Genomic DNA, 25,187 nt, shown 5'->3' with positions numbered 1-25,187 from the left:
GATCCTAGGCCCAAGAGTTCTTGTATTATCATCTAGAAAACGTTTAACTGTTCTGAGTCACTGTAATCTTGACCTTTGACCTATTGACCTCAAAATCAGTAGGGGTCGTCTGCATGATATACCTCCTATTAACTTTCTTGATCCTAGGCCCAAGCGCTCTTGAGTTTTTATCCGGAAACCGATTAGTCTATGAAACCGACAGACATGCAGACCAACTGACGGACATCAGCAAAACAATATAGCCCTCCTTCTACGAAGAGGGGCATAATAAATAACATCTAAAGAGTGGCTTTTTATGATACTTTTTTATTCATCTTTAAGGAAAACAACATCATGTTTATTTTACAATGTTACATCACGTTTATATAACAATAAATATCATAATTAAAGAGAACCTCATAGAAAACAGAATGTGGACAGACATAGATATTTACTTCTTCGTAATGAAATGGACAAATATGATAAAAGATGAAAATGATTGGCTGGGAGTACAACTGATAAAAATTTACATAGACAGTCACAAAGTATCCTTTACCCAAAACCAATGTTACAATATCCATTTATAGCTGCTGTAATTTGCTAACAGACTGTGTTACATTTAGTTACTTTTGTAAGAATATAACCACCAGGCCAACGTTAGAAAAAAGCTCAAATTTGAATACCGTTCAAGTAAGACGTGGGTCTTGACTGTTTCTTGGAAAGACATCACTTTTGTTTTGTCTCTACATTTTACAGAGAGGCTAGTGAAGTGAAAGGAAAGAACTTCTCGAACTTGACAGTGACCTATATTTAATGAGAAAATAGTCATTTAAGAACAGTTTGTTTGAAATCTGCTGTAGCTTTCCTTATAGGTGCTAACGGACAAAACTGTATAGAATAACAAGACAATAAATACATGAATAAAAATCGTAAGAAACAAAATGAAAGACTTTGTATCTTTTTCTTTTCATATGACATAATTATTTACAAAGCAAACTTTTGAACAAAGACAGAACTTTCAATAAATGTACATACCGGTATCAAAAAAGCACCAGTCTGTCTGTGTTAATATAGATAAAATGCAAATCTTGTTTAGTCTCCAGCATGTTCGTCAAATTCTAAACACTTCCAAAACGGATTCTTTCTCAAAGTATGTGGTTTATACGCAAATGTAGTGTAGGTGTATGTGAGCTACATTTATTAATAAAATTAATACATCACTGATTTTACTCAAACACTAGTATCACAACCAAATGTTATAAAACATTCTAACAAAGCTATAGTCCAGCTGAGTAGTCCAATTTCCATTTATTACTTTGCCCAATATTCATGAACTTTCAGTTCAAAATTTTGTAAGTTTGAGGTATTGTACATTTATCTCTATAGAATGCAAAATTCTTTCTGTCACATTTAAATAAGAGAATCTGAAAATAGTTCACAAGATAAGAAAACAACAATGTTAAAATTAATCGACAAACTTTTCCCCAATACAATCTTCTCTTTCAAGATTTCTTCATAAATCCCTATATTAACAAATAGTTCCCACAACTGTTAGCAGAAACTGTTTTACTAAAGATTTTCAGCAGTACTGTAGGAATGTTTCGAACATTCAAGATATTCTAAAGCATTTTAGAAACATTCAAGATATTCTGAAGCATTTTAGATACCTTTATAGCTTAAATGTCCCAATGCAAATCTTAAGCCCAGCATTTCATTCTATAACAATTTACAATTACTATGCTGCTTCCATGCACACTTAAACAATTTGATTTTGTTTAAGAATCACTACTCCAGACAGAAGAAACATCAGCAATCAGTCAAAATAATCTTATGATACTGTATAAACCCTGTTAAAAAGAACTCACATGATAAAAATGAAGTTGAACATGAGCTGAACATACATGATATGATTACAAAAGTGTATACATATTTGTAGAAGTGGAAAACCAACAGAATCTTAATTGGAACTGTTTGTAAATCAAATATGCCCTCAATGATGGCCTGTCAATTTGTAACATAATTTTGTATGCCTTAGCCTTAACACTTGAACTAAACCACCTCAGATTTCCTGGCTACAGCAAATTTTCCCCTGAAGTTTCATCTCAACATCACAGTGACACTGATCTTAGGTACTGACCCTACTATAAGGGTCATTTAAGGACTACAAATAACCATCCTATGATTTCTACTGCCTTTAATAAAAGTCAGGTATTGTTCAGATACCTTTTTCACTCACTGTGACCTTGATATTTGACACCCTGACCCAAAACAAGTAGGATACATCTACTACCACAAACACACCATCAATGAAGTTTGGCAGCCACAGGCCCACGTGTTTCCAGTAATAATTTCCAATCTCCAACTTTATCATTAAATGTGACATGACCTTTGGTCTACTGACCACCAAAACAATTGGATGCATCTATCACCATGATCAGTAAGTGGCAGAAGGCATAAGCATTGTCATTAAGATGAAACCATATTCAGTTTGGAAATCAATGCGACCTTGACTTTAAACCTACTGATCCCCAAATATTAGAGGGTATGTACTAACCATGATAAGAACTCAGTAGTAGGACCAAGGATACTTTACTGTTTGAGTGGAAACCATTTTCAGTCTAGAGGTGACTTAGACCTTGACCTTTCACCCTAAAACCATAAGAGGTCATTTACTAATTACAGGCAATCATCTTAGTAAAGTTTTATTGCTGTAGGCCAAAATGTTCTTTAACGATAGCCATTTTCGGAAACTGCATTTATCTGCCCTTAGGTACTCTTCAAAGGAGATAAGAATAGACATGCAAAACGCACACCTGCACTTCCTGGTAGTATATTGCTGGATTACAGAACGCTCTAAATTATTATCGATAAATCGACAAAAGCAGACATGCCTTCACACCAACGATACTGTTGTATATGTAAAAACTACTGCGGAAAGGTAGTAGATGAAAAGAAAGTGTCAATGCATCAATTTCCAGCTGATTTGCGTGTAAGAAAGGTGTGGATTCAACGTTGCAAGAACACTCGACCTAACTTTGTGTTTGTGAATAGTGATCAAACCAGGATGTGTGCTGTGCACTTTATCGGACGTTGTGGGCCAACAAAAGGAAATCCTCTTCCTGTTACCTTGTTCAGACTCCCAATACAATAGGCGACTACAGGCACTAACCCTATTTAGTTTGAAGATACATTTGTAGTAGGCCCAATGATACTCTTAGTTATTTATCAGAAACCAAAAACATGAGCAGAACATCATACCCATATATGTATACAGGGCATAATAACAAAGAAGTATTTCTGATTACATACTGAAAACATTCTTTAAAATAACAACATAGTTACATTTATTACTGAAACAACAAATGGCCAAACGAGCCAAAACAGCTAACTCACTTGCGAATGACCTTTACCTTTTGATCTTGTTAAGTCTTAATATCTGACTATTTGGAATCTGCAAAGCAATTTCTTCATTTCTCTGTTGTTTACCAAACAAAACATAGAAAACATTCTCAAAGTGAATCTTAAACAAGTACTGACATTATTTATGTATAACTCTTACCTCAACACACTTCTTCCAGGATGTCTATGTTTCTGAACATTGTTAAAATAATTAAAAAAAACCCAGCTCTTATTAGCAAAAACGTATTGACTGATTCGATCAACGATTGTCTCTGAGGTATTAGGCAATATTTAGAATACTTAAAAACTACACATGTACTGAAAGCATATATCATTATTATGTAGATATATCTATTCTCCAACAAGTTTAGTGCAGAAACCTTTAGCAGTTCACCAAAGATGCTACAGACCACATTTGGTGATGATCAGTAAATTGATTGCAAGATGTTTCATGTTTTTCTTTTCTATTTTAATCTCTGACAGCCCTCAAAAGAAACCATATGAATAAATTAATGAGAGATCCATGGAAGATTGATTTTTATCCAAGTTTGGTTAACTTGTATTATGTGGTTCATAAGAGAGAATTGTTTAACCCTTAACCTGCTATATTTCTATAATGGACTGGTCCATCTTTCAATATGGACAGTACCACTTATTACTCAAAGGGGTTTTCACTGAAAATTTACTGACTGAATAGCGAACAGTGCAGACCATGATCAGACTGCACGGATGTGCAGGCTGATCTTGGTCTGCACTGGTCGCAAAGGCAGAATCATCTGCCGCCAGCAGGCTAAGGGTTAAATAAAAGGTTAATGCTGGACATAGCACCATCACAACAGTTCAGCCTGAACCCTGGGTTCAAGTGTGCTAAAAAGAAATAGAAGTATTTAAACTTAATTTCACAAAACTAATTTCAAATAAAAATAACAATGATCTTACATGTATAAAAACAAAATCTTTAATAAAAAAAAACACAGACGAGGTAACATAATCAGAATGCAGTTCAACTGTTACAAAATGCAGTCAATTTTGTGCTAAACATGTTCAGTGAATGCCTTTCACGTGGTAAAGATCACAAGTTTCTTTTCCAATGTAAATAATTGCTTGGTATTTTTTTCTTTCAATACAGACCATCTGCAAGTACTGACCACATTTTAGTTCTTAGGTCACTGTTACAGGTTTGACTGTATAGGCTTTGTGTTTACTATCGCAAGGTTTTGACAAAATGAGTGCTGTTGTGCGAAAAGCAACATTAGGGCTTTGTGACCATAAAGGATCCAGTCAATGCACATCCATACTGTTTCGTTCCCTACATTCATACTGTTTCGTTTATCCCTACATCCAAACTATTCGTTTATCCTATTTGTTCTGTTTCGTTTATCGCTACATTCATACCGTTTTGTTTATCCCTACATCCCTATTTTTAATTTATGCCCACATTCATATTGTTTCGTTTACCCCTACATTCATACTGTTTTGTTAATCCTTACATCCATACTGTTTATGCAACTGATATGCAAACATCAGACTGCACAGATGAGCTGGCTGTTCTGGATCCATACCTGTCACAAAACCCTAACATTGGTCTTCGCACAGCTGCACTCAACTGATAAAATTTGCCTGATAACTGAAAGATAGGTTTTCCCTACATGTTCAGTTCTGCATTTAAAGCTACAAATATAATGATATAACTTGGTATTAAGTTAGTAATCGAATGTACACATATTAAACAACAATGTATCATGTTTATATACTCAAGTAACTTTTTGTTAATAGGTAAAATGAAAAGTAAAAACTTATTTTTTTCAATAATACAAATGTAGCAATCTTAAAGTGACTGTAAAAATTCTTAAAATGCAATAAAATCCTTTTAAAATGTTTACAAGAAATGTTTTGAGAACAAGTCTTCTGTTTCACTTGGGGACTATAGTGCTGTCTATGGCATTTATATGAAAGCGAACATGGCTTGTTCTAACCATAGCACAGCTTATGGCAAGTATATTCAAATGAACACAGTTTGTCCAAACTATAGTGTGAACTGCAGTTTTGTAAAGATCAATTTTAAAACCATTAATACACATAAATGCATTCTTTTATTAGATGTTATTGTTTTCCAAACTGGAAGTACCTAATGCTGCAGCTGGGCCATTTCTGCTCAATGTTCAAAGTAAAAATATTAAGACTTCAATATCAATATGAAAATGTCACTTGTTCCACTTTTCATTCTTCAAATATTGTGTTATTTCAATATCAAAATATGCAGATTAGCTCTTCTTCAACTTTGATTTGCACCAATTCCATTGAAAGGTAAAGCATGATTTGTACCACATATACTAAGAATGAAAAATATAATACAGAAATTATCTGTCTTCAACATAAATAAATACACACCAAGTGCTACTTTTAGTAAACGAAATTACCACTACATTGCAGCCAGCACAAGTAAAATTTGATTTTCTTAACATATTCTTCTAAGCCCTTCAAAAATGGAAAACTGTGTGTGTATAGAAATAAACACAAATTATAATACTGAAAATTGTGGGATTATCATGTTACATGTTTATTCACTGATTTTTTTGGGTATATTCTAATAATGTATTCATTCATTATGCACTCAAATTTTCTATGGGTAAAGTTGCCTAACTTTCAATTCAATAGTTACAAAATATGAAATCTGATAACGGTTATAATAAATTTCATAATTTTATGTAATTTCTGTTTTTTGACCTGTTAGGTACAGAAAACATGATTGATGCCAGCATTTCTTACTCCTTAGTGCTTTTCCTTTCACATTCTTGAAAATTAAACAGGTCACAAAGCAATACAGCCACAAAGCATTACTATTTCCCTCCATTTTGGGGCACAAAAACTCTTAGATTTAACACATTTATGAACTTCTCTTTAATTACACACTCAGAAACAGAAAGTTTTGAAAAGCTACACCATGTTGAGTAGCACATTTCAACACAGTAGCGACAAACACATTGCTTAAATGCTGCATTGAAAATTCTCTAAGAGGATGCTGTTAGAATGTCAAGGGCCTTCTCCCGATCATTGTTTGTGTTTACTAGCGCTTCTTTGATCTTGTCACCATTAAAACCTAACTCCTGCATCTGTGTGTACAGTTCTAGGTAGTCTGATGCCTGAAAGTGTAAAATAGAAGAGTTGTTGGAAGGGAAATGTGTTTAACTACATGTACTTGAAAATGTTCATCACCAGAGAAGTGAAAACGATAGATAACAGTTGTTTTTAAAGGTGTTTGTATAAAGGGGGGAGAGTAGATGTTGGGAACAGATGTATAAGCAAATCTACATTTGAGATATATAAATTACAGTCGAAACTCAGTATGTCAAACTCGCTTACCTCAAAATTCCGCTTAAGTCGAAGAAATTTTCAAGTCCTGTCAAATTTCCTTCTTTATATATATAATTTAACTCCGGTTACGTCAAAATTTGACTTACCGAGACTCCGGATGTGTCGAAAGGGATTTTCAGTCCCGTCAATAAAATTCAAGTGTATTGTAAACTCAGTAAGTCGAAGTAGGAAAAATATGCGATAAAATTTCACACATCTCTTTGTGAATGTGGTTGGTTTTTAACACGTGTCCATGTTTATTGCCTAACCAGAGAGCCGTGATGCCGGCATATCAAAGGTGCGGCAATTATCAAAGTCAGATGATGTCATACTTGTTTGCACGTGCCATAATGATAATTGTTTGATGTAAACATTACATTTCTTAATCAGCGATCACTTGTTTTTGAGACGTTTTGAAAAATTGCTTTTAATTTTAACAAATGAATTAATAAGTTTGAACAGTTGGGATCTTTAATACGGATTAAATAGAGGTAATCGCAATGAGAATGTATAAAAAAATCAACTCCTTGGGGGAAAGCATCATTTGTTCAAAATGTCAGACCGAAATGCAGTCCATCCTCTGGGAGAGAAATGTGATACAAAAAGGAAACTTGACTAGAAAACATTTGAGGTTAGTATCATTTTCTTTCTTCGAAAAACTGAAAGCTTTGATAAGCACAAACTGTACGGAATCGTGTACGCGTGAAGTGCTGACAGCGTATACACGGCATCAAAGAAATAGTTTTTATTGAAGCTTTTCGTAACTAAACCCACTTTTTCATCATTTCATCCATATAAGTCCCTCCTCATAACTCGAATTTCGGTTATCTCGAAATAAAATGCACGGTCCCTTGAAATTCGAGATACCGAGTTTCGACTGTAGTATGAAAAAAAAACACCTAAAAAAAACCAACAAAACTTCATAATGTATAGTCAAACCCCAGTGACCTTGAGCTTGACCTTTAAGATGTCGGCCCCTTTTGGAGAACATTAATGTAATAAATCCCACATAGTAAATACATGCTGCTCTGCTTCAGTTTACCTGTTTCATGCTGTTCTGGAACATCAGGAGGGCATTCTCTGCTAGGTGCGTATTGTAACCCTTCTCTATTAGCTGATCTACCAGACAAAGATACTCAACCACCTGAAAAATAATTTGTTGTAACTTCTTAAATCTGTGCAAAGAATACCATACAACAAGAGGGTGATGATGACCCTGGATCGCTCACCCGAGTAATATGAGCTACATGTTTCAAATGTCAAACTGATTATTTTTAGAAATTTTTTGGAAGATCAAGTTACCCCTGGGGCGGAGCCAATTTTATCCCAGGGGTCATGATTTGAACAAAGTTCGTAAAAGTCTACTAGGCAATGTTACATATCTAATATCTAAGATCTAGGCCTTCTGGTTTATTTTTAGCAAATTTATGAAGATTTCCCTATGTACAATTTAGTAACCCCTGGGGCTGGGTCAATTTGACCCTGGGGGGAGTCAAGATTTGAACAAATTTTGTAGAGGTCCTTTAGGCAATGCTACATGTCAAATATCTAAGCTCTAGCCCTTCTGATTTATTTTTAGAACATTTTGAAGATTTTTCTATGTACAATCAAGTAACCCAAAGGGGCGGGGTCAATTTGACCAGGTGGGGTCATGATTTGAACAAATTTTGTAGAAGTCTGCTGGGCAATGCTACTTATCAAATAGCTAAGATCTAGCCCTTCTGGTTTATTTTAAGAAATTTTTTGAAGATTTTCCTATATAAAATCAAGTGAACCCTGGGGTGGGGGTCAATTTTGACCTCGGGGATCACGATTTGAACAAATTTTGTAGAGGTCGGACTAGGCATTGCTACATGTCAAATATCTAAGCTCTAGGCCTTCTGGTTTATTTTTAGAAAATTTTGAAGACTTTTCTATGTACAATCAAGTAACCCAAAGGGGCGGGGTCAATTTGACCCCGGGGGTCATGATTTGAACAAATTTTGTAGAAGTCTGCTAGGCAATGCTACATATCAAATAGCTAAGATCTAGGCCTTCTGGTTTATTTTAAGAACATTTCTGAAGATTTTCCTATGTAAAATGAAGTGAACCCTGGGGTGGGGGTCAATTTTGACTTCGGGGTCATGATTTGATTCAAGTTTGTAGAGGTCCACTAGGCAATGCTACATGTCAAATATCTAAGCTCTAGGCCTTCTGGTTTATTTTTAGAACATTTTGAAGATTTTTCTATGTACAATCAAATAACCCCATGGGACGGGGTCAATTTGACCCTGGGGATCATGATTTGAACAAATTTTGCAGAGGTCCACTAGGCAATGCTACATGTCAAATATCTAAGATCTAGGCCTTCTGGTTTATTTTAAGAAATTTTTTGAAGATTTTCCTATATAAAATCAAGTGACCCCTGGGGCGGGCTCAATTTTGACCCCGGGGGTCATGATTTGAACAAATTTTGCAGAGGTCCACTAGGCAATGCTACATGTCAAATATCTAAGCTCTAGGCCTTCTGGTTTATTTTTTATTTTTTACTTTTACTTTTTACTTTTTGAAGATTTTCCTATAGAAATCTATGTAAAATCAAGTGACCCCTGGGGCGGAGTCAATTTTGACCCCGGCGTCATGATTTGAACAATTTTAGTAGAGGTCCACTAGACAATGCTACATGTCAAATAACTAAGCTCTAGAGCTTCTGGTTTCTGAGAAGATTTTTTTAGATTTTCCTATGTAAAATCAAGTGACCCCTGGGGCGGGGTCAATTTTGACTCCGGGGTCATGATTTGAACAAACTTGGTAGAGGTCCACTAGGCAATGCTTCACACCAAATATCTAAGCTCTAGGGCTTCTGGTTTTTGAGAAGATTTTTAAAGTTTTTCCTTTCGGTTGCCATAGCAACCAGAGTTCTGCATGGAATTCAATTCTTTGAAAATGTTTTAAAGAAGACCATCCAAGGAACATCCCTGTGAAGTTTCATCAAAATTGGCCAGTTGGTTTAGGAGGAGATGTTGTTTAAAGGAAAGTGTGGATGGCCGGACGGACGCCGGACGGTGAGCTAAAAATATGCTTGATTTTCTACTCCTGGCTGACATGGCTGATGTCATAGGTTGAATGTAACAAAAACGTCTCAAAAATTCTATATATAATACAATTTATTTTATTACCAAAGCTTCATTTGATAAAGCTTCGCACATACACATACACAAACAAGGCAATGATACAGAAATTTCTAATTGATTCCAGTTAACATAAGCCACTACACTTAAAGCTGCATGCCCCCAGATTTACATCAAAGTTTTTTCAAAATTTAGAAAATGTTTTCATAAGTTACATATAGCAACTGCAATAAAAATAAAATATGTAGTGATTCCTTACATTTCATTTCTAGGAATGTTTTAACTACACTCTTTTTTTATCAATAAAATATTCAGAAAACTCATAAAATATTAAGAAAGTCAGTAGGTCACATTCATGGTCAATGAATATAAGTCTTACGATTTGTGTGCAAAACTGTGTATGTCATCAAAATTTCAAGGCTGTACCTTAAAAAACAAGAAAGTAGGTCAGTAGGTCAATGTCACAGTCAAGTGACATCATATTACTTGGGGTCATCAGGTCATTATAATTAAACAGTCTTGAAAATAGGATCAGATGATTTTTTAAAGTATTTTTCCTATATAACTCACATAATAACTAAGTGACCTCAGGGCGGGGCCTCTTTTAACCCCAGGAGCATAATTTGAATAATTTTGGTAGAGGACTACTAGACAATGCATCATACCATATATCAAAAGCCTAGGTCGTATGGTTTCAGACAAGAAGATTTTTAAAGCTTTTTCCTATATAAGTCCTTATAAAACTTGGGACCCCCTGGGCAGGGCCTCTTTTCACCCAAGGGGTACAATTTGAATAATTTTGGTTGAGTACCATAAGACAATGCTACAAACCAAATATCAAAGGTCTAAGTGCTGTGGTTTCAGACAAGAAGATTTTTAAACTTTTTTTCCTATATAAGTCTATGTAAAACTTGGGACCCCTGGGGCGGGGCCATATTTGACCCTAGGGGGAAAATTTGAACAATCTTGGTAGAGGACCACTAGATGATGTTACACATCAAATATCAAAGCCCTAGGCCATGTGGTTTTGGACAAGAAGATTTTTAAAGTAATTCCTTTCGGTTGCCATGGCAACCAGAGTTCTGCATGGAATTCAATTCTTTGAACAATTTTGAAAGGGGGCCACCTAAGGATCATTCCTGTGAAGTTTGGTTTAATTCTGCCCAGTGGTTTTCAAGAAGAGTTTTTTAGAAAATACTGACGGACGGACGACACACGACGGACATTGATCGGTCACAAAAGCTCACCATGAGCCTTTGGCTCAGGTGAGCTAAAAAATGGTTATGATACACTTTAAGATGTCTTTTCAAACAATGCTTATTTTATCATTTTCTCTATCTAATTTCAATTGCTCTCTGTTTTAAAGAAATGATACAATGTTTAATGTTCATCTAGAGGCATGCTCCTTTAATGATTTAACCCTTAACCAGCTCTATTTCTATATCTTCCAATTTGGGCAGTACCATTAACTTTTAACAGGGGTGTTACCAAAAAGACACTGACAAAATGGCAAACAGTGAATATCTTGATCAGACTGCATGGATGTGCAGGCTGATCATGATCTGCACTGGTTGCAAAGGCAGAATCAATCGTGTCCAGTATTATTATTATTATTATACCAGATTTATATAGCGCCCTTTCATGATAAACACGTGCTCTCAATTCTTCATATATCATCAAAAATAAATGAAAATGCTATAAAATGTAGACTAGGGAATACTGAGTTGATCTGTCATAATTAGATTGTCTTTGGATAAATAATAAGTAAATGCGAGTCCCCATGGCAACGTCATGTGACATCATCCGGCTCAATTTTATCTCTTTTTCTATTTTACATGTGCTAAAACATTACTTGCCACTTACCTATTTTTCAAGCTACCTTTTCTTAAATTGGATGAATACTGATATGAAAAGTAAGCGTTACGCCAACAACGTCAAATTATAAATGTGACATCATTAAAATATTTGGCAGGCATATTGAGCTGGTCGTCACTTGAAAATCAGTGTTGAACGGAGATGTGAGACAACATTTTTTGTTCTGAATCGAAAATCAAGGAAAGGGACAAATACTATGCTGAAAAAAGTTTTAAGGGACAATGCCCTGAAGAAAACAAAATTTTATTAGTGGGACGTGACGTTTAAAAGTGGTCAGGAGAATATTGCTGACGACTTGTGTTACAGACATGAAAAATAACGCTCAGTCACATTTAATAAATTAAAGAGCTCCTTTATAGGGCATGAGTTCAGTGTTAATTTCTTCAATACGACAGGAACATCATATGAACAGTATTTATTTATTCTTAGGAAGGTGTAAAAATGCATTTAATGGTGATAAACATTGAATCATTGGTAATCACGAGTTGTATTGATTAACTGAGTGTGATATGACAGCATCATAATGACGCTGGGCCGCTTTTGAGGTGATGGCGTTGCCTGGGAGATGACAGATAAATATTGTGCATGTTCTGAAATCTGTAATTTAGGTATTTGCATTCAGTATGTTCATATCTGTCATATTTTCAAATTTTAGCAAAATGAGACCAGAAATAAAACAAGAGGGCCATGATTGCCCTATATCGCTCACCTGTTATCATTGCACTTGAGGACAAGAAGGTCCTCAGAAAAAATAGGACAAGGAACAACAAAGGGAAGAAATTTAACCAAAAAGAAAAAAAAATCTTACAAGGTATAGATATGTTAAAATACACCTAAAAATTGGAGGTACCATCCATGTTGTACCACAGAAAAGTGGTCTCGTGTTTTCCCTACGGCCAATAATAAAAAAGTTACTAAAAATAAGCTATTTATAGTAACGTAAAAGGGAAGTAATTAAAAAAATAAATATTGTAAGTGGACAAAAGAAGGATCTACCAAATAAATCTGTTGACATAAATGAAATCTCAGATCAGTATCTTCATTAGTTATGGAGATATAACAATTTTAATTTGAAATAAAGGGAGGTAATTTGACATAAAATCAGTCCATAGTTATCTACCCTGATTGTCTCAGTCCAACTAATAACAATAATGAAATTTTAAATAAGTCCTGTAAGTTCTTACTGATATAAATCCATTTTGATTACAATCAGGGGAGATAATCAGATATAAAATAACTCTGGAACCTATGATTGGATCGGATTTGTCATGGAATCCAAGATTTATTGTTGTTGAAGATATTTTGGAAGTTTGTATCAAATAAAACCATAAAAGAAGTCTCTATATGGTTGCAAAAGCCAAAATAGCCAATTTTGGACCTTTAAGGGGCCATAACTCTGGAACCCATGATGGAATCTGGCCAGTTGAAGAAAGGAAGCAAGATCTTGTGGTGATACAAGTTGTGTGCAAGTTTGGTTAAAATCAAATCATAAATGAAGCTGCTATTGTGCAGACAAGGTCAAAATAGCTAATTTTGGCCCTTTCAGGGGCCATAACTCGGGAAACCATAATGGGATCTGGCCAGTTCAAGAAAGGAACCGAGATCTTATGGTGATACAAGTTGTGTGCAAGTTTGGTTAAAATAAAATCATAAATGAAGCTGCTATTGTGCAGAAAAGGTCAAAATAGCTAATTCTGGCCCTTTCAGGGGCCATAACTCTGGAACCCATCAAGGAATCTGGCCAGTTCAAGAAAGGAACCGTGATCTTATGGTGATACAAGTTGTGTGCAAGTTTGGTAAAAATCAAATCAAAAATAAAGCTGCTATTGTGCAGACAAGGTCAAAATAGCTAATTCTGGCCCTTTCAGGGGCCATAACTCTGGAACCCATAAAGGGATCTGGCCAGTTCAAGAAAGGAACTGTGATCTTATGGTGATACAAGTTGTGTGCAAGTTTGGTTAAAATAAAATCATAAATGAAACCACTATCGTGCAGACAAGAAATTGTTGACACACGGACGGACGGACTGACGACGGGTGATCACAAAAGCTCACCTTGTCACTATGTGACAGGTGAGCTAAAAATGAGAGCACTTTTCCGGGTATTTATTGAACACCCCTCGTACAGCAACTGCAGCCACAGAGGGTGCGAACATCCTCTACTAGTACAGACACAGAGCGATCTGACCAGAGGGACAGAGTGAGATAAAGCCCCCAGAACAGACAGAGAGAACTTTTCAGATACAGACATGTCCGGCTAACTTAGCCTAGCTCTTTTCGAATAGACAGTCTGGTTCTTTAACGTGCCCGGTGTATAGCACCGAATACACGCGAAGCCGTCTTTCCTGGGAAGAATCAGTACAGGCCTCTAGTTAGGTGGGAGACACTCAAGAGCATCTCAGAAATTTCCAGTGCCTGGACCGGGATATGAACCCCGGACCTCTGGATTGACAGTCAAGCGTGTTACCACTAGACCACCGGCCCACCAAGATATGGGTTAAATATTGTTACAGCAAATATCCCCTTCCTTTATATCTACATATAAAATGGTATCACATTATTAATATAATTCTTTGCTGACCTAATTTAGAATATCTTTTGTATCTTGTTACAAAAATAGATTTATTCCCAGCATTTTTAAGTACAGTTTGATTTTGTCATTTGAGGGTTCAATTTAAAGACTAGTCGGTCAATCTGGGAAATCAGCATAATTCACTTTGCCTTAGTTAGGTAAGAACCACTATCATACTGAATAACAATACCTAATAAATTATAATGGACTTTTCCATTATTGAAAGTACAAAATCATCGCTAACCTCCAAACTGAACTACATGTATATACATGTAGCCTCACTAATGTTTATATGTTTCATATGTTTACCTACCTCCTTCTCATCGTGCCCAATTTTCTCGACAGCTCTTGCAAGTCGATCCTTCTGAAAGCCCATCATGGCAAGTTTATCAACACAGCCCTGAGCCTCAGTAGACAGTTCCCTGTACAAATCTGGACTGGTTCTAGCAGGCAAGGATACAGTAGATGGTTGTTCTGATGCTGAACGAGGGGTTGGCGGTAGAGGGCTGTATCTGTTCCATGGCTGAAATATTTTCAGACATTTTCTATCATATTAGGGATCATGTTTGACATATTTTCAAAATAAATTGTACCAAATTTCTTTTTAACTGCTTAATTTTTACGAGTTTGTGATAAGCGGTGGCGTTTAGAGTCACTGGGGGGCACATGGGTAAAACCACCCAACTTCTGTAAGCCGGCCAGATGACTTCCCCACATGAAGAATTCTAAATCACTAGGTTTTGAACCCACATAGGTGACAGGCAACTGATTTGGCAAAGGAAGTTCCTCTCATACTCATACAATTAATGTAAAACATTTTAACACCTGTTTGTCCTGGAAATAAATGTTGACAATTATATGAATACAATTAAAAATATCTTCAGGATTTAGAAATATTCAATACATTTCCCTCACATTTTGACATGTTTAAAATAACTGTAAACTTACATTAATTTCTTGATTAAATCTGACAAGTTCAACATAACAAGAGGACCATGATGGTCCTGAATCGCTCACCTGTTCCCACATGACCCAGTTTTGAGTATGACGTCGTTTTTTCTATTATTTGACATAGTGACCTAGTTTTTGAGCTCATGTGACCCAGTTTTGAACCTGACCTAGATATCATCAAGATAAAAATTCTGACCAATTTTCATGAAGATCCATTGAAAAATATGGCCTCTAGAGAGGTCACAAAGTTTTTCTATTATTTGACCTATTGACCTAGTTTTCGAAGGTACATGACCCTGTTTTGAACTTGATCTAGATATCATCAAGGTGAACATTCTCACTAATTTTCATGAAGATCTCATGAAAAATATGGCCTCTAGAGAGGTCACAAGGTTTTTCTATTTTCATACCTACTGGCCTAGTTTTTGACCGCACGTGACCCAGTTTCGAAACTGACCTAGATATCATCAAGATGAACATTCAGACCAATTTTCATGAAGATCCATTGAAAAATATGGCCTCTAGAGAGGTCAAAAGATTTTTCTAATATAAGACCTACTTACCTTATTTTTGACTGCAGCTGACCCAGTTTCAAACTTGACCTAGATATCATCAAGATGAATATTCAGACCAACTTTCATACAGATCCCATGAAAAGTATGGCCTCTAGAGAGGTCACAAGGTTTTTTTATTATTTGACCTACTGACCTAGTTTTTGATGGCACATGACCCAGTTTCAAACCTGACCTAGATATCATCAAGGTGAACATTCTGACCAATTTTCATGAAGATCCATTTAAGGGTATGGCCTCTAGAGAGGTCACAAGGTTTTTCTATTGTAAGACCTACTGACCTAGTTTTTGACCGCACGTGACCCAGTTTCGAACTTGACCTAGATATCATCAAGATGAACATTCAGACCAACTTTCATACAGATCCCATGAAAAATATGGCCTCTAGAGAGGTCACAAGGTTTTTTCATTATTTGACCTACTGACCTACTTTCTGATGGCACATGACCCACTTTCGAACTTGACCTAGATATCATCAAGATGAACATTCTGACCAATTTTTATGAAGATCCATTCACAAGTATGGCCTCTAGAGAGGTCACAAGGTTTTTCTATTTTTAGACCTACTGACCTAGTTTTTGACCGCACATGACCCAGTTTCAAACTTGACCTAGATATCATCAAGATGAACATTCAGACCAACTTTCATACAGATCCCATGAAAGATATGGCCTCTAGAGAGGTCACAAGGTTTTTCTATTATTTGACCTACTGACCTAGTTTTTTAAGGCACATGACCCAGTTTCGAACTTGACCTAGATATCACCAAGGTGAACCTTCTGACCAATTTTCATGAAGATCTTGTGAAAAATATGGCCTCTAGAGAGGTCACAAGGTTTTTCTATTTTTAGACCTACTGACCTAGTTTTTGACCGCACGTGACCCAGTTTCGAACTTGACTTAGATTTCATCAAGGTGAACATTCTGACCAATTTTCAGAAAGACCCCATGAAAAATGTGACCTCTAGAGTGGTCACAAGCAAAAGTTTACGCACGGACGGACGGACGGACGCACGGACGGACGACGGACGCTGCGCGATCACAAAAGCTCACCTTGTCACTTTGTGACAGGTGAGCTAAAAACAAAATGTTCAGTCTTTGGTAGCAGTACTTGTACTCACTTATACATCACTGGAGAAGTAACTTTCGAACCAAACAATAAATCTTCTGTGACCTTAACCTCTACCCTGCTAAATTTCTAAAATAGACTGGTCTATTATTTAATCTGAACAGTACTATTAATAAATCGAAGGGGTGTTCAATGAAAATTTACTGACTGAACAGCAAACAGTGCAGACCAAGATCTTGGTCTGCCATCGCTTGCCACCAGCTGGCTAAAGGTTAATACAAAATTAAAAGTGTTTACCTGTGTTGGTCTTGGGGGTGGTACTGGTTTTCTTGGTGCTGGCTGTGGTCTTGCCGGTCCATTTGCACTACTAGCCTCTTCCTCACCAAAATGATGGTTAATGAAGTTAAGACCATCACTTGAATTTGTGTTTGATTGTAAGTTTTGCGTTTGATGACTGTTTGTAAATTGCACATTTATGTTTGTTCCTACACTATCTATAGACACCTTTGGTTGAGTGTTTTCATAATTTGAATCGTTCGTGTCTGTAGTGTCACTATTGTCAAGATCATGTCGACTATAGGTAAATGTTCTAGGAGGCTTTGGTAAAGCAACTCTTCGTTTTGATATGACTTTTGTTGCACTTTCCTCTCTTTGGAATGATGCATCAATGGAATCTGACTTTTCTATGTTTTCACTTTGTCCATTCTTCTGTTCTGAACTTTGGTTAATTGTCTGAGAAAATGTTGGGTCACTATAACTCTGACCAATTGGGGGTAGGGGTGGACTGCGCCCCACAAGGTCCCGCCTTGGGGGTACAGGTGGTAAATTAGTCAAACTAAGACCATCTGTTTTATTATTATCATAAATAATTTCTTTACTCCCTCTCTTTAAATCCACTAACTTTAATTCCACATTCTCATAATTTGGAACATCTTCATCACCATCATGCTCAACAGCACTATTATCTATTTGTTCACCATTAGCTTCAATACCAACTGTATTTTCACTTTGAACCACATTTGGTTCAGGCGATATTTTTTTTGTTTCTTCAAGAACACTAGCTAACTCTTCCATGTCATTAATAGTCTGCAGTTCCAAATTATCAAAAGGATTGTCCTCCTTTTCGAACCAAGTCAAGTCTAAATCATTTGACTTTGATGCAGTCTTTGAGTCAGAATCTTCTGTAACACCATTTTCACTTGGACTACTACTTGGCATAGGTTTCAAAATATCATTAGAAATGTTTGCAATTAGAGGGTTTGGAACTAATACATTAACATATTCATCTTTTGGCTTTGGTCTTACTTTAGGGCGCGGAGCCGGTTGAGGTAATAATATACCAGGGTTCTCGTATAAAGGTTCAGGTCCAGTTTGCGCGTTAGCATACAATGACTCACTAGGGGCAGTATCTTGTTGATCAACGTCCTCCTTGGAGACCGCTTGTCTAACTGACTCAGCAATCTCCTGTTCTAGTCTGCGTTGCTCTGCTGACTGCTTCTCTCTTTCAGCTGACCATTTCAGCACAGCTTCCTCTACCTCAAATGTGTACTGTAATATGTACAATATAACAATACACACATACATACAGTGTAACACGATCATGCAATAAAGTATGTTGGAATATTTTCTTTTCCTATTTTCAGTAACAGCTGGTCTAATGCGCAATCCCAACCTTGGAATGATTTGACACATCAAACTGTTCTTAACTGGATTTTGAAGGCAGACACTTTTTTTATTTCAGTAATTCCCGACCACAATTCTTACAAACTAAGACTGTTTTTCATGAAACAATGTATGTATATTATATTATATAGTAAATAATTATTAATTTTGTAACAATATCATTTTCTGATTACAATAAACATACCTCTTGTTTTTGAGAGCCCTGGACTGTTTAGATGTATAAAGACTGATGGTAACTCAACCTAAATAATGGAAGTAAGGCTTGTAAAAGAAAAATTTGATTTTAAAAGTATCTAAACTTTCACATACATAAACAAAAGACCAGCAATAACAATCTACACAACGCAGTCTGTCACGACAGCGAAATCCCCGCCACTGCATGGATAGTGAAAGGTACACCTTTTGACGTGGGTTAAGCTGTGGAACCTATTGACCTGAACTGACATTGCGACTCATGAATTCTGCACAACATCTTGATGAGGTGAGCATTTGACCCAAGTTTCATGAAAATCCTTCAATGGGATTAGGAGATACAGAGCTGAAACTTTGACCTTCATTTGTGACCTTGACCTTGATTTGACATGGCCGACTCATGAGTTTATTGATGAGGTGATCATTTGACCCAGTTTGATGAAAATCCTTCAGGGTTAGGAGATACAGAGTGACACCAAATGGAAGGCCAAACCTTCTACCCTTACAGTTGTGACCCTTGACCTGAGCTGGCATGGTTGACTTATAATTTCTTCACATGAGTTCTGATGAGGTTAATCATTTGACCCAAGTTTTATAAAATTCCTTCAAGGGGTTAAGGAGATATAGAGCGGACACGAAATCGAAGCTCAAACCTTTGACCTTCAGTTGTGACCTTGACCTGAGCCGAACAATGCTGACTCATAGTGTTTCTCACATCACCCTTGATGAGGTGAACGTTTTGAACCCCAAGTTTGATGCAAATCTGAGCTCAAGGGGTTTAGTAAATATAGACGACACAAATGGAAGCTCAATCCTTGACCCAAAGTTGTGACCTTGATCTTGAGCCGGCAAGACCGACTCATGGGTACTGCACATCGTCTTGATGAGGTGATCATTTGACCAAGTTTTATAAATTTCCTTCAAGGGGTTTAAGAATATAATGCGTACACGAAAATGGAAGGCTCAAACTTGACCCCGAGTTGTGACCTTGACCTTGAGCTGGCATGGTGACCTCATGGGTTCTGCACATTGTCTTGATGAGGTGATCATTTGACCCAAGTTTTATAAAATTCCTTCAAGGGGTTTAGGATATATAGAGCGGACACAAAATGGCGGATCAAACCTTTGACCTTGAGTTGTGACCTTGACCTTGAAACCGACACGGCTGACTCATGGGTTCTGCACATCGTCTTGGATGAGGTGATTCATATGACCCAATGTTTGATGACAATCCTTCAAGGGTTTAGGAGATATGGAGCGGACACCGAAAGAGTTACAAGACGGAAGGCCTGACGGACCGGAAGGACGGATGCAGACCATTCCTATAATCCTCTCCGCCATGGCGGGGGATTAAAAATATCTAAGATCATAATTCAATAACATTCAAATTAATATTTAATGTATACACCATAAAGTGAAGCAAAAGGGTGGCAACGTCGGGGGTTAGGGTAGGCATAAAATACAGTGCAACTTCTCTAGAGCCAACACCACTAGAAAGGTAAAAAATTAAATATTTGTTGAACAGTACAAACACATTTGTACAGATTGAGGCTCTGTAGACGTTTATAGCTGATTAAACATATTTTTGTTTTTGTTGGGTTTAACGTCACACCTACACTATGATATGTTATACGCACCTTTCCTGCTCTGTGGTAGAGGAAGACCCAACTCTCAGTACTGTAAAATATTCCAGCTATGCTGAGCTAAAAACTTTTGAATGGGAGACCAAGGAAAATCTCAATGATATACTGCCAGTAAACCATATTTCAAGCATGCATTAACCTTTAGCCTGCTGCCTGCATATGTGTCTGCCTTTGCGACTAGTGCAGACTGGTCATGGTCTGCACTGTTCGCTATTCAGTCAATAAATTTTCAGTGAACACCACTTTGAATAATAAATGGCACTGCCCAAATTGAATGACAGACCAGTCCATTTTAGAAATTTAGCAGGGTAAAGGTTAAAATAGTTCACCTTTGTTGGAGGCTTAAACTTTGGACCAAGTTTAAAAGGAATATCATCCAGGCAGTTTGTGGTGAAGCTTCCTGAAAAAAAAAGACAAAACCTGATTGTCATATAATATATATGAGAGTTAAGTACATTGTATCAGTAAATTTCACATCTATCTGTATAAAAAATAGCCTGCTTGTTTCATATTTAATACATGCATGAAAACTAGAAAATGCTTTTGTAAAAAAGCGCATGTCTCCCCCAATGCAAAGTTCCTATAGGCAAGAAGTCAATAGGGTCAGAGCGAAAGTCAAAGAGACACTGATGGTTAGGTGCAATAGGATCATCTACTGGCATTCCAGTCATCCCCGCCAATTTCAACACTCTTGGTCCTAGTGGATCTCAGTCACTGTTCAGCTCCATGACCTTGACCTTTGATCAGTACCTCAAAATAAATAAGGGGTCATCTACTCTGCATGTCCAAATCATCCTATAAAGTTTCAACATGTAGGTCTAATGTTCTCAAAGTATTTTTCCAAAAAATGATTTTACATAACAGGCCACTGGAACTTGACTTTAATAGACGGACCCCAAAAACAATAGGGTCATCTACTCTGATGTTCAATCAACCTATTGAAGTTTCAACATTCTGGGTCAGTGGTTCTATCAAGTAATGAATCGGAACTGGTAAGCAATGTTCAGGCCCCTGTGACCTGACCTTTAACGGAGTGACCCCCAAAACAATAGTGGCGTTAATCTAGCATGAACAATCATCCTATGAAGTTTCAACATTCTGGGTCGAGAGTTTTTCAAGTTATTGATTGGAAATGGTTTTCCATGTTCAGGCCCCTGTGGCCTTGACCTTTAACAGATCGACCCTAAAATCGTTAGGGGTCATCTACTCTGCATGAACAATCATCCTATGAAGTTTCAACATTCTGGGTCAAGTGGTTCTCAAGTTACTGACCGGAAATGGTTTTCAATGTTCAGGCCCCTGTGACCTTGACCTTTCACAGAGTGACCCCAAAATCGTTTGGGGTCATCTACTCTGCATGACCAATCATCCTACTAAGTTTCAACATTCTGGGTCAAGTGGTTCTCAAGTTACTGACCGGAAATGGTTTTCAATGTTCAGGCCCCTGTGACCTTGACCTTTGATGAAGTGACCCCAAAATCGATAGGGGTCATCTACTTTGCATGTACAATCATCCTATGAAGTTTCAACATTCTGGGTCAAGTGGTTCTCTAGTTATTGATCGGAAATGGTTTTCAATGTTCAGGCCCCTGTGACCTTGACCTTTGAATGAGTGACCCAAAATCAATAGGGGTCATCTACTCTTCATGACCAATCATCCTATGAAGTTTCAACATTCTGGGTCAAGTGGTTCTCTAGTTATTGATCGGAAATGGTTTTCAATGTTCAGGCCCCTGTGACCTTGACCTTTGAATGAGTGACCCAAAATCAATAGGGGTCATCTACTCTTCATGACCAATCATCCTATGAAGTTTCAACATTCTGGGTCAAGTGGTTCTCTAGTTATTGATCGGAAATGGTTTTCAATGTTCAGGCCCCTGTGACCTTGACCTTTGACGGAGTGACCCCAAAATCAATAAGGGTCGTCTACTCCAGCAGCCCTACAACCCTATGAAGTTTGAAGGTTCTAGGTCAAATGGTTCTCCAGTTATTGCTCGGAAATGAAGTGTGACGTATGGACGGACGGAAGGACGGACAGACAGGGCAAAAACAATATGTCTCCCCATGTCTCCTGGCGGAGACATAATAAGACATACAATTATCATTTCACATGATTTAATATGTCCTTATAGTTTTACCACAACAAAATTACTGGTGAAGGAAACTTCAAGTGACGGTTCTGTAACATTTACATTTACATTAAATCTGTTTCTTTTACAACTCGGAAATGAAGCTGTCGTTACTTGTTCGATAACATTTCTTTGCCATTTCTCAGACTCATATAAATAGTAATCAGATCTCAACAACTAAGCCATTATCGTGAATTTTTGAACAAATGACCTCATTTATAGAAAATAAAATTGAATATAAAAATTGATTCATTTAAACAAACCACTGGTGTTTACAAAACAGTATAGTACATACCATATAAACTACCACCAAATGCCATCCTTCTTGGTCTGAAATGAAATGCAAATGGCAAATAAGTAAGATGCATTTTCAATTCTTAGAAGTGTTGTATTTTGGGCAGGCAGAGGTAAGAGGGCATTAAGCTTGTGTTTTAGCCAATGTGGAAACAAATTACAAATGGGAATTGATATATACTTATTTAATGGCAATGTTGGGCCTGATTTGCTGCCTGTATACAGATTTCATTGTGTAGCATTTCTATCCACCTGCTACTTTTTATGCAAAGGCCCTCGGTTACTGATAGATTTTTTTCAAGAATAGGTTTGCTAGAGACTTATGTTGGTCTCATTTTTGTAGTTGAATATATACATGAAAACTGGCAGAATGTTCAATAAATTGTCTTCTCTTTTAGAACAGTGTGAGGAGCATGTAGCAATTATTATGAGGCCCACACTGGACTTTCTGTCAAACATATTTCACTATATATTATTCACTTTGACTTGTTTTAGGATGAAAATGAGTTTTTATTAATCTACTCTTTTTCAATGAAACAGACTTTTATTAATCTAATGATTTTCATAGTACATGGTCCAATACTCTTGCTTCTGCCTCTTCCCTAATCACCTGTTGAGTATCATCACAGTTAATCAGGTATGTTTATCAGGTCCCAGAAAAGTAACAAATTAGCAACATTTTATCTAAATCTATCTATATAATTATAGCCTTTGTTAATTGGTTTTAACATCACACTGACAAAATTATCAGTCATATGTTTGCTTTCCGCTAGCCTAGTAATTCAGTCCACAGAGCATTGGAATGGTAATCTGAGGCCTCAGGTTAGAGTCCAGGTCTATCTCACCCTGTGGCAATTGGCACCCAATATTGGGCAGTGACTGAATATACTGCAACATCATGTTCACTTTGTTTTCTGTCCCAACAGAAATTCGAGGGATGAATTTCATATAATGGGAGAGTATGTCACCGCATAGGACTTGAATGTTAAAAAAGGATGTGTCGGTGGCCAGGTAGCTCAGTCGGTAGAACATAGAAAAAGTATTCCGAGGCCCCTGGCTCGAGCCCTTGTCTGGGCCTTGTCTAGCTGCACATATTTCTTACACTGTGGCATTTTTCTTTTCTTTTCGGTAATATTAATTAATATTAATTCTACAGAGTATATATACGTATTTTGAATGAAAATTTGTGGCCCGTTGTAGCTAAAAATTTTGTTGGAAAGCCATGGGGATTACAAGAGGACAACTGTCCGGTGCATAGATCAAAACAGACTGAAACTTGGAAAGAATCGAACATTACTCCTTGTTTAATTTGGCCACGTCATTCACCTGACATTAACATTATAGAAAACTTGTGGAGGACAATTAAGTGTTGCCTTGAAAAGAGACTTGACGAGGTAAAAAACAGGGTCGACCTCATTCGAGTTGTGAAGGATATTTGGTACGACATTGATCCAGCCGTCGTATCAGCTCTGAACGATTCATTACCAAAACGTATGCGGGCTGTTGTAAAGGCAAATGGATCTATTACAAAATATTAACAAGTACCGGTAAGTTACTTTTGATTGACAAAGTTTTGAGTTACCGTAGTTAATATGTCACGTTATCAAAAAGTTAACGTCAAAGTGACATCGCTTTTGCGTACTTTAATATGGCCACACACTGTTACAGTGTAGTTTATCACCAGAATAATTACCGATAATTGTTTTTTTCTCGCTTCCAATACAAGTGAATGGATGATGATTATTGTGTCTGTATTTTTTGGGACACTTTTCAAAATAATTATTTTTTGGGAAATAAGTCTTGAGAAAGTAAAAATAACTAATACTTTATGCTGTCTTAACACTTAAGGAAAATACAGTAGGGATTATAATTACTATCGATGCAGTTATTATAGTGAGCAACTGGGTGGTGGAGACGACAAACCTGAGAGTGAAAGAAAAATAAGAATGTCTGCTGTAAAAAGGAAATTTAAGAAGGACAAATATGCTTCTTTAAAAAGAAAGTGTAGTGTACAAGAGAATATTATTTTCTACATTTGAAATTTACTTACTGAACATGTAAAATACTCCTTTCATAAAAATGACAATATTTTATATGCCACTTGTTAGGGCAAGTGACTGTTCACTAAGGGCGAGTAGATTTTACTGGCTACTAATCCTGCAGGGCGAGTGGTGCGAAAATTTTTTTACACCCTACTGAGTACCGCCAAATGTTGAACTATAATATGTTTTTTATAATTATGAATCCATCACTTCCTGTATCCAGATTAATGATACTGGGTACACAGAATTTAGACAAAAGATGTAACAGTTGCCACCATTTCATTCCTAGCAAAGATGTTACAGAGGCCACGATTTTGTTCCCAT

At 36.7% G+C, this 25,187-nt stretch overlaps 1 protein-coding gene across 1 annotated transcript; it reads right to left on the bottom strand.

Annotated features, from left to right (window-relative positions):
• Nucleotides 1-288: 288 nt before the first annotated feature.
• LOC123522832 (ubiquitin-associated protein 1-like) lies at nucleotides 289-22,847 on the bottom strand. Its single transcript, XM_053549081.1, has 6 exons — nucleotides 22,823-22,847; nucleotides 20,728-20,798; nucleotides 17,178-18,428; nucleotides 14,602-14,811; nucleotides 7,775-7,876; nucleotides 289-6,521 (listed from the first exon to the last, which is right to left on the bottom strand). The coding sequence occupies exons 1-6, from the start codon at nucleotides 22,845-22,847 to the stop codon at nucleotides 6,390-6,392; spliced, it is 1,791 nt and encodes a 596-aa protein (XP_053405056.1). The 3' UTR covers nucleotides 289-6,389.
• Between the last annotated feature and the right edge of the window lie 2,340 nt (nucleotides 22,848-25,187).

This window comes from Mercenaria mercenaria, chromosome 8, assembly GCF_021730395.1.
Source record: "Mercenaria mercenaria strain notata chromosome 8, MADL_Memer_1, whole genome shotgun sequence".
Lineage (NCBI taxonomy): Eukaryota > Metazoa > Mollusca > Bivalvia > Venerida > Veneridae > Mercenaria > Mercenaria mercenaria.
Note: the sequence above shows the minus strand (reverse complement) of the source record. Positions and strands in the feature narration are given on the sequence as shown.

Bases quoted from the DNA above. Each gene is read 5' to 3' on its own strand.
- LOC123522832 (XM_053549081.1), bottom strand. From the start codon at position 22,847: ATGGCATTTGGTGGTAGTTTATATG. The intron at 18,429-20,727 runs GTGAACTATTTT...TACATATTACAG, and splicing joins AGTTTAAGCCTCCAACAAAG to TACACATTTGAGGTAGAGGA. The intron at 6,522-7,774 runs GTAAACTGAAGC...TTACACTTTCAG, and splicing joins TCCAGAACAGCATGAAACAG to GCATCAGACTACCTAGAACT.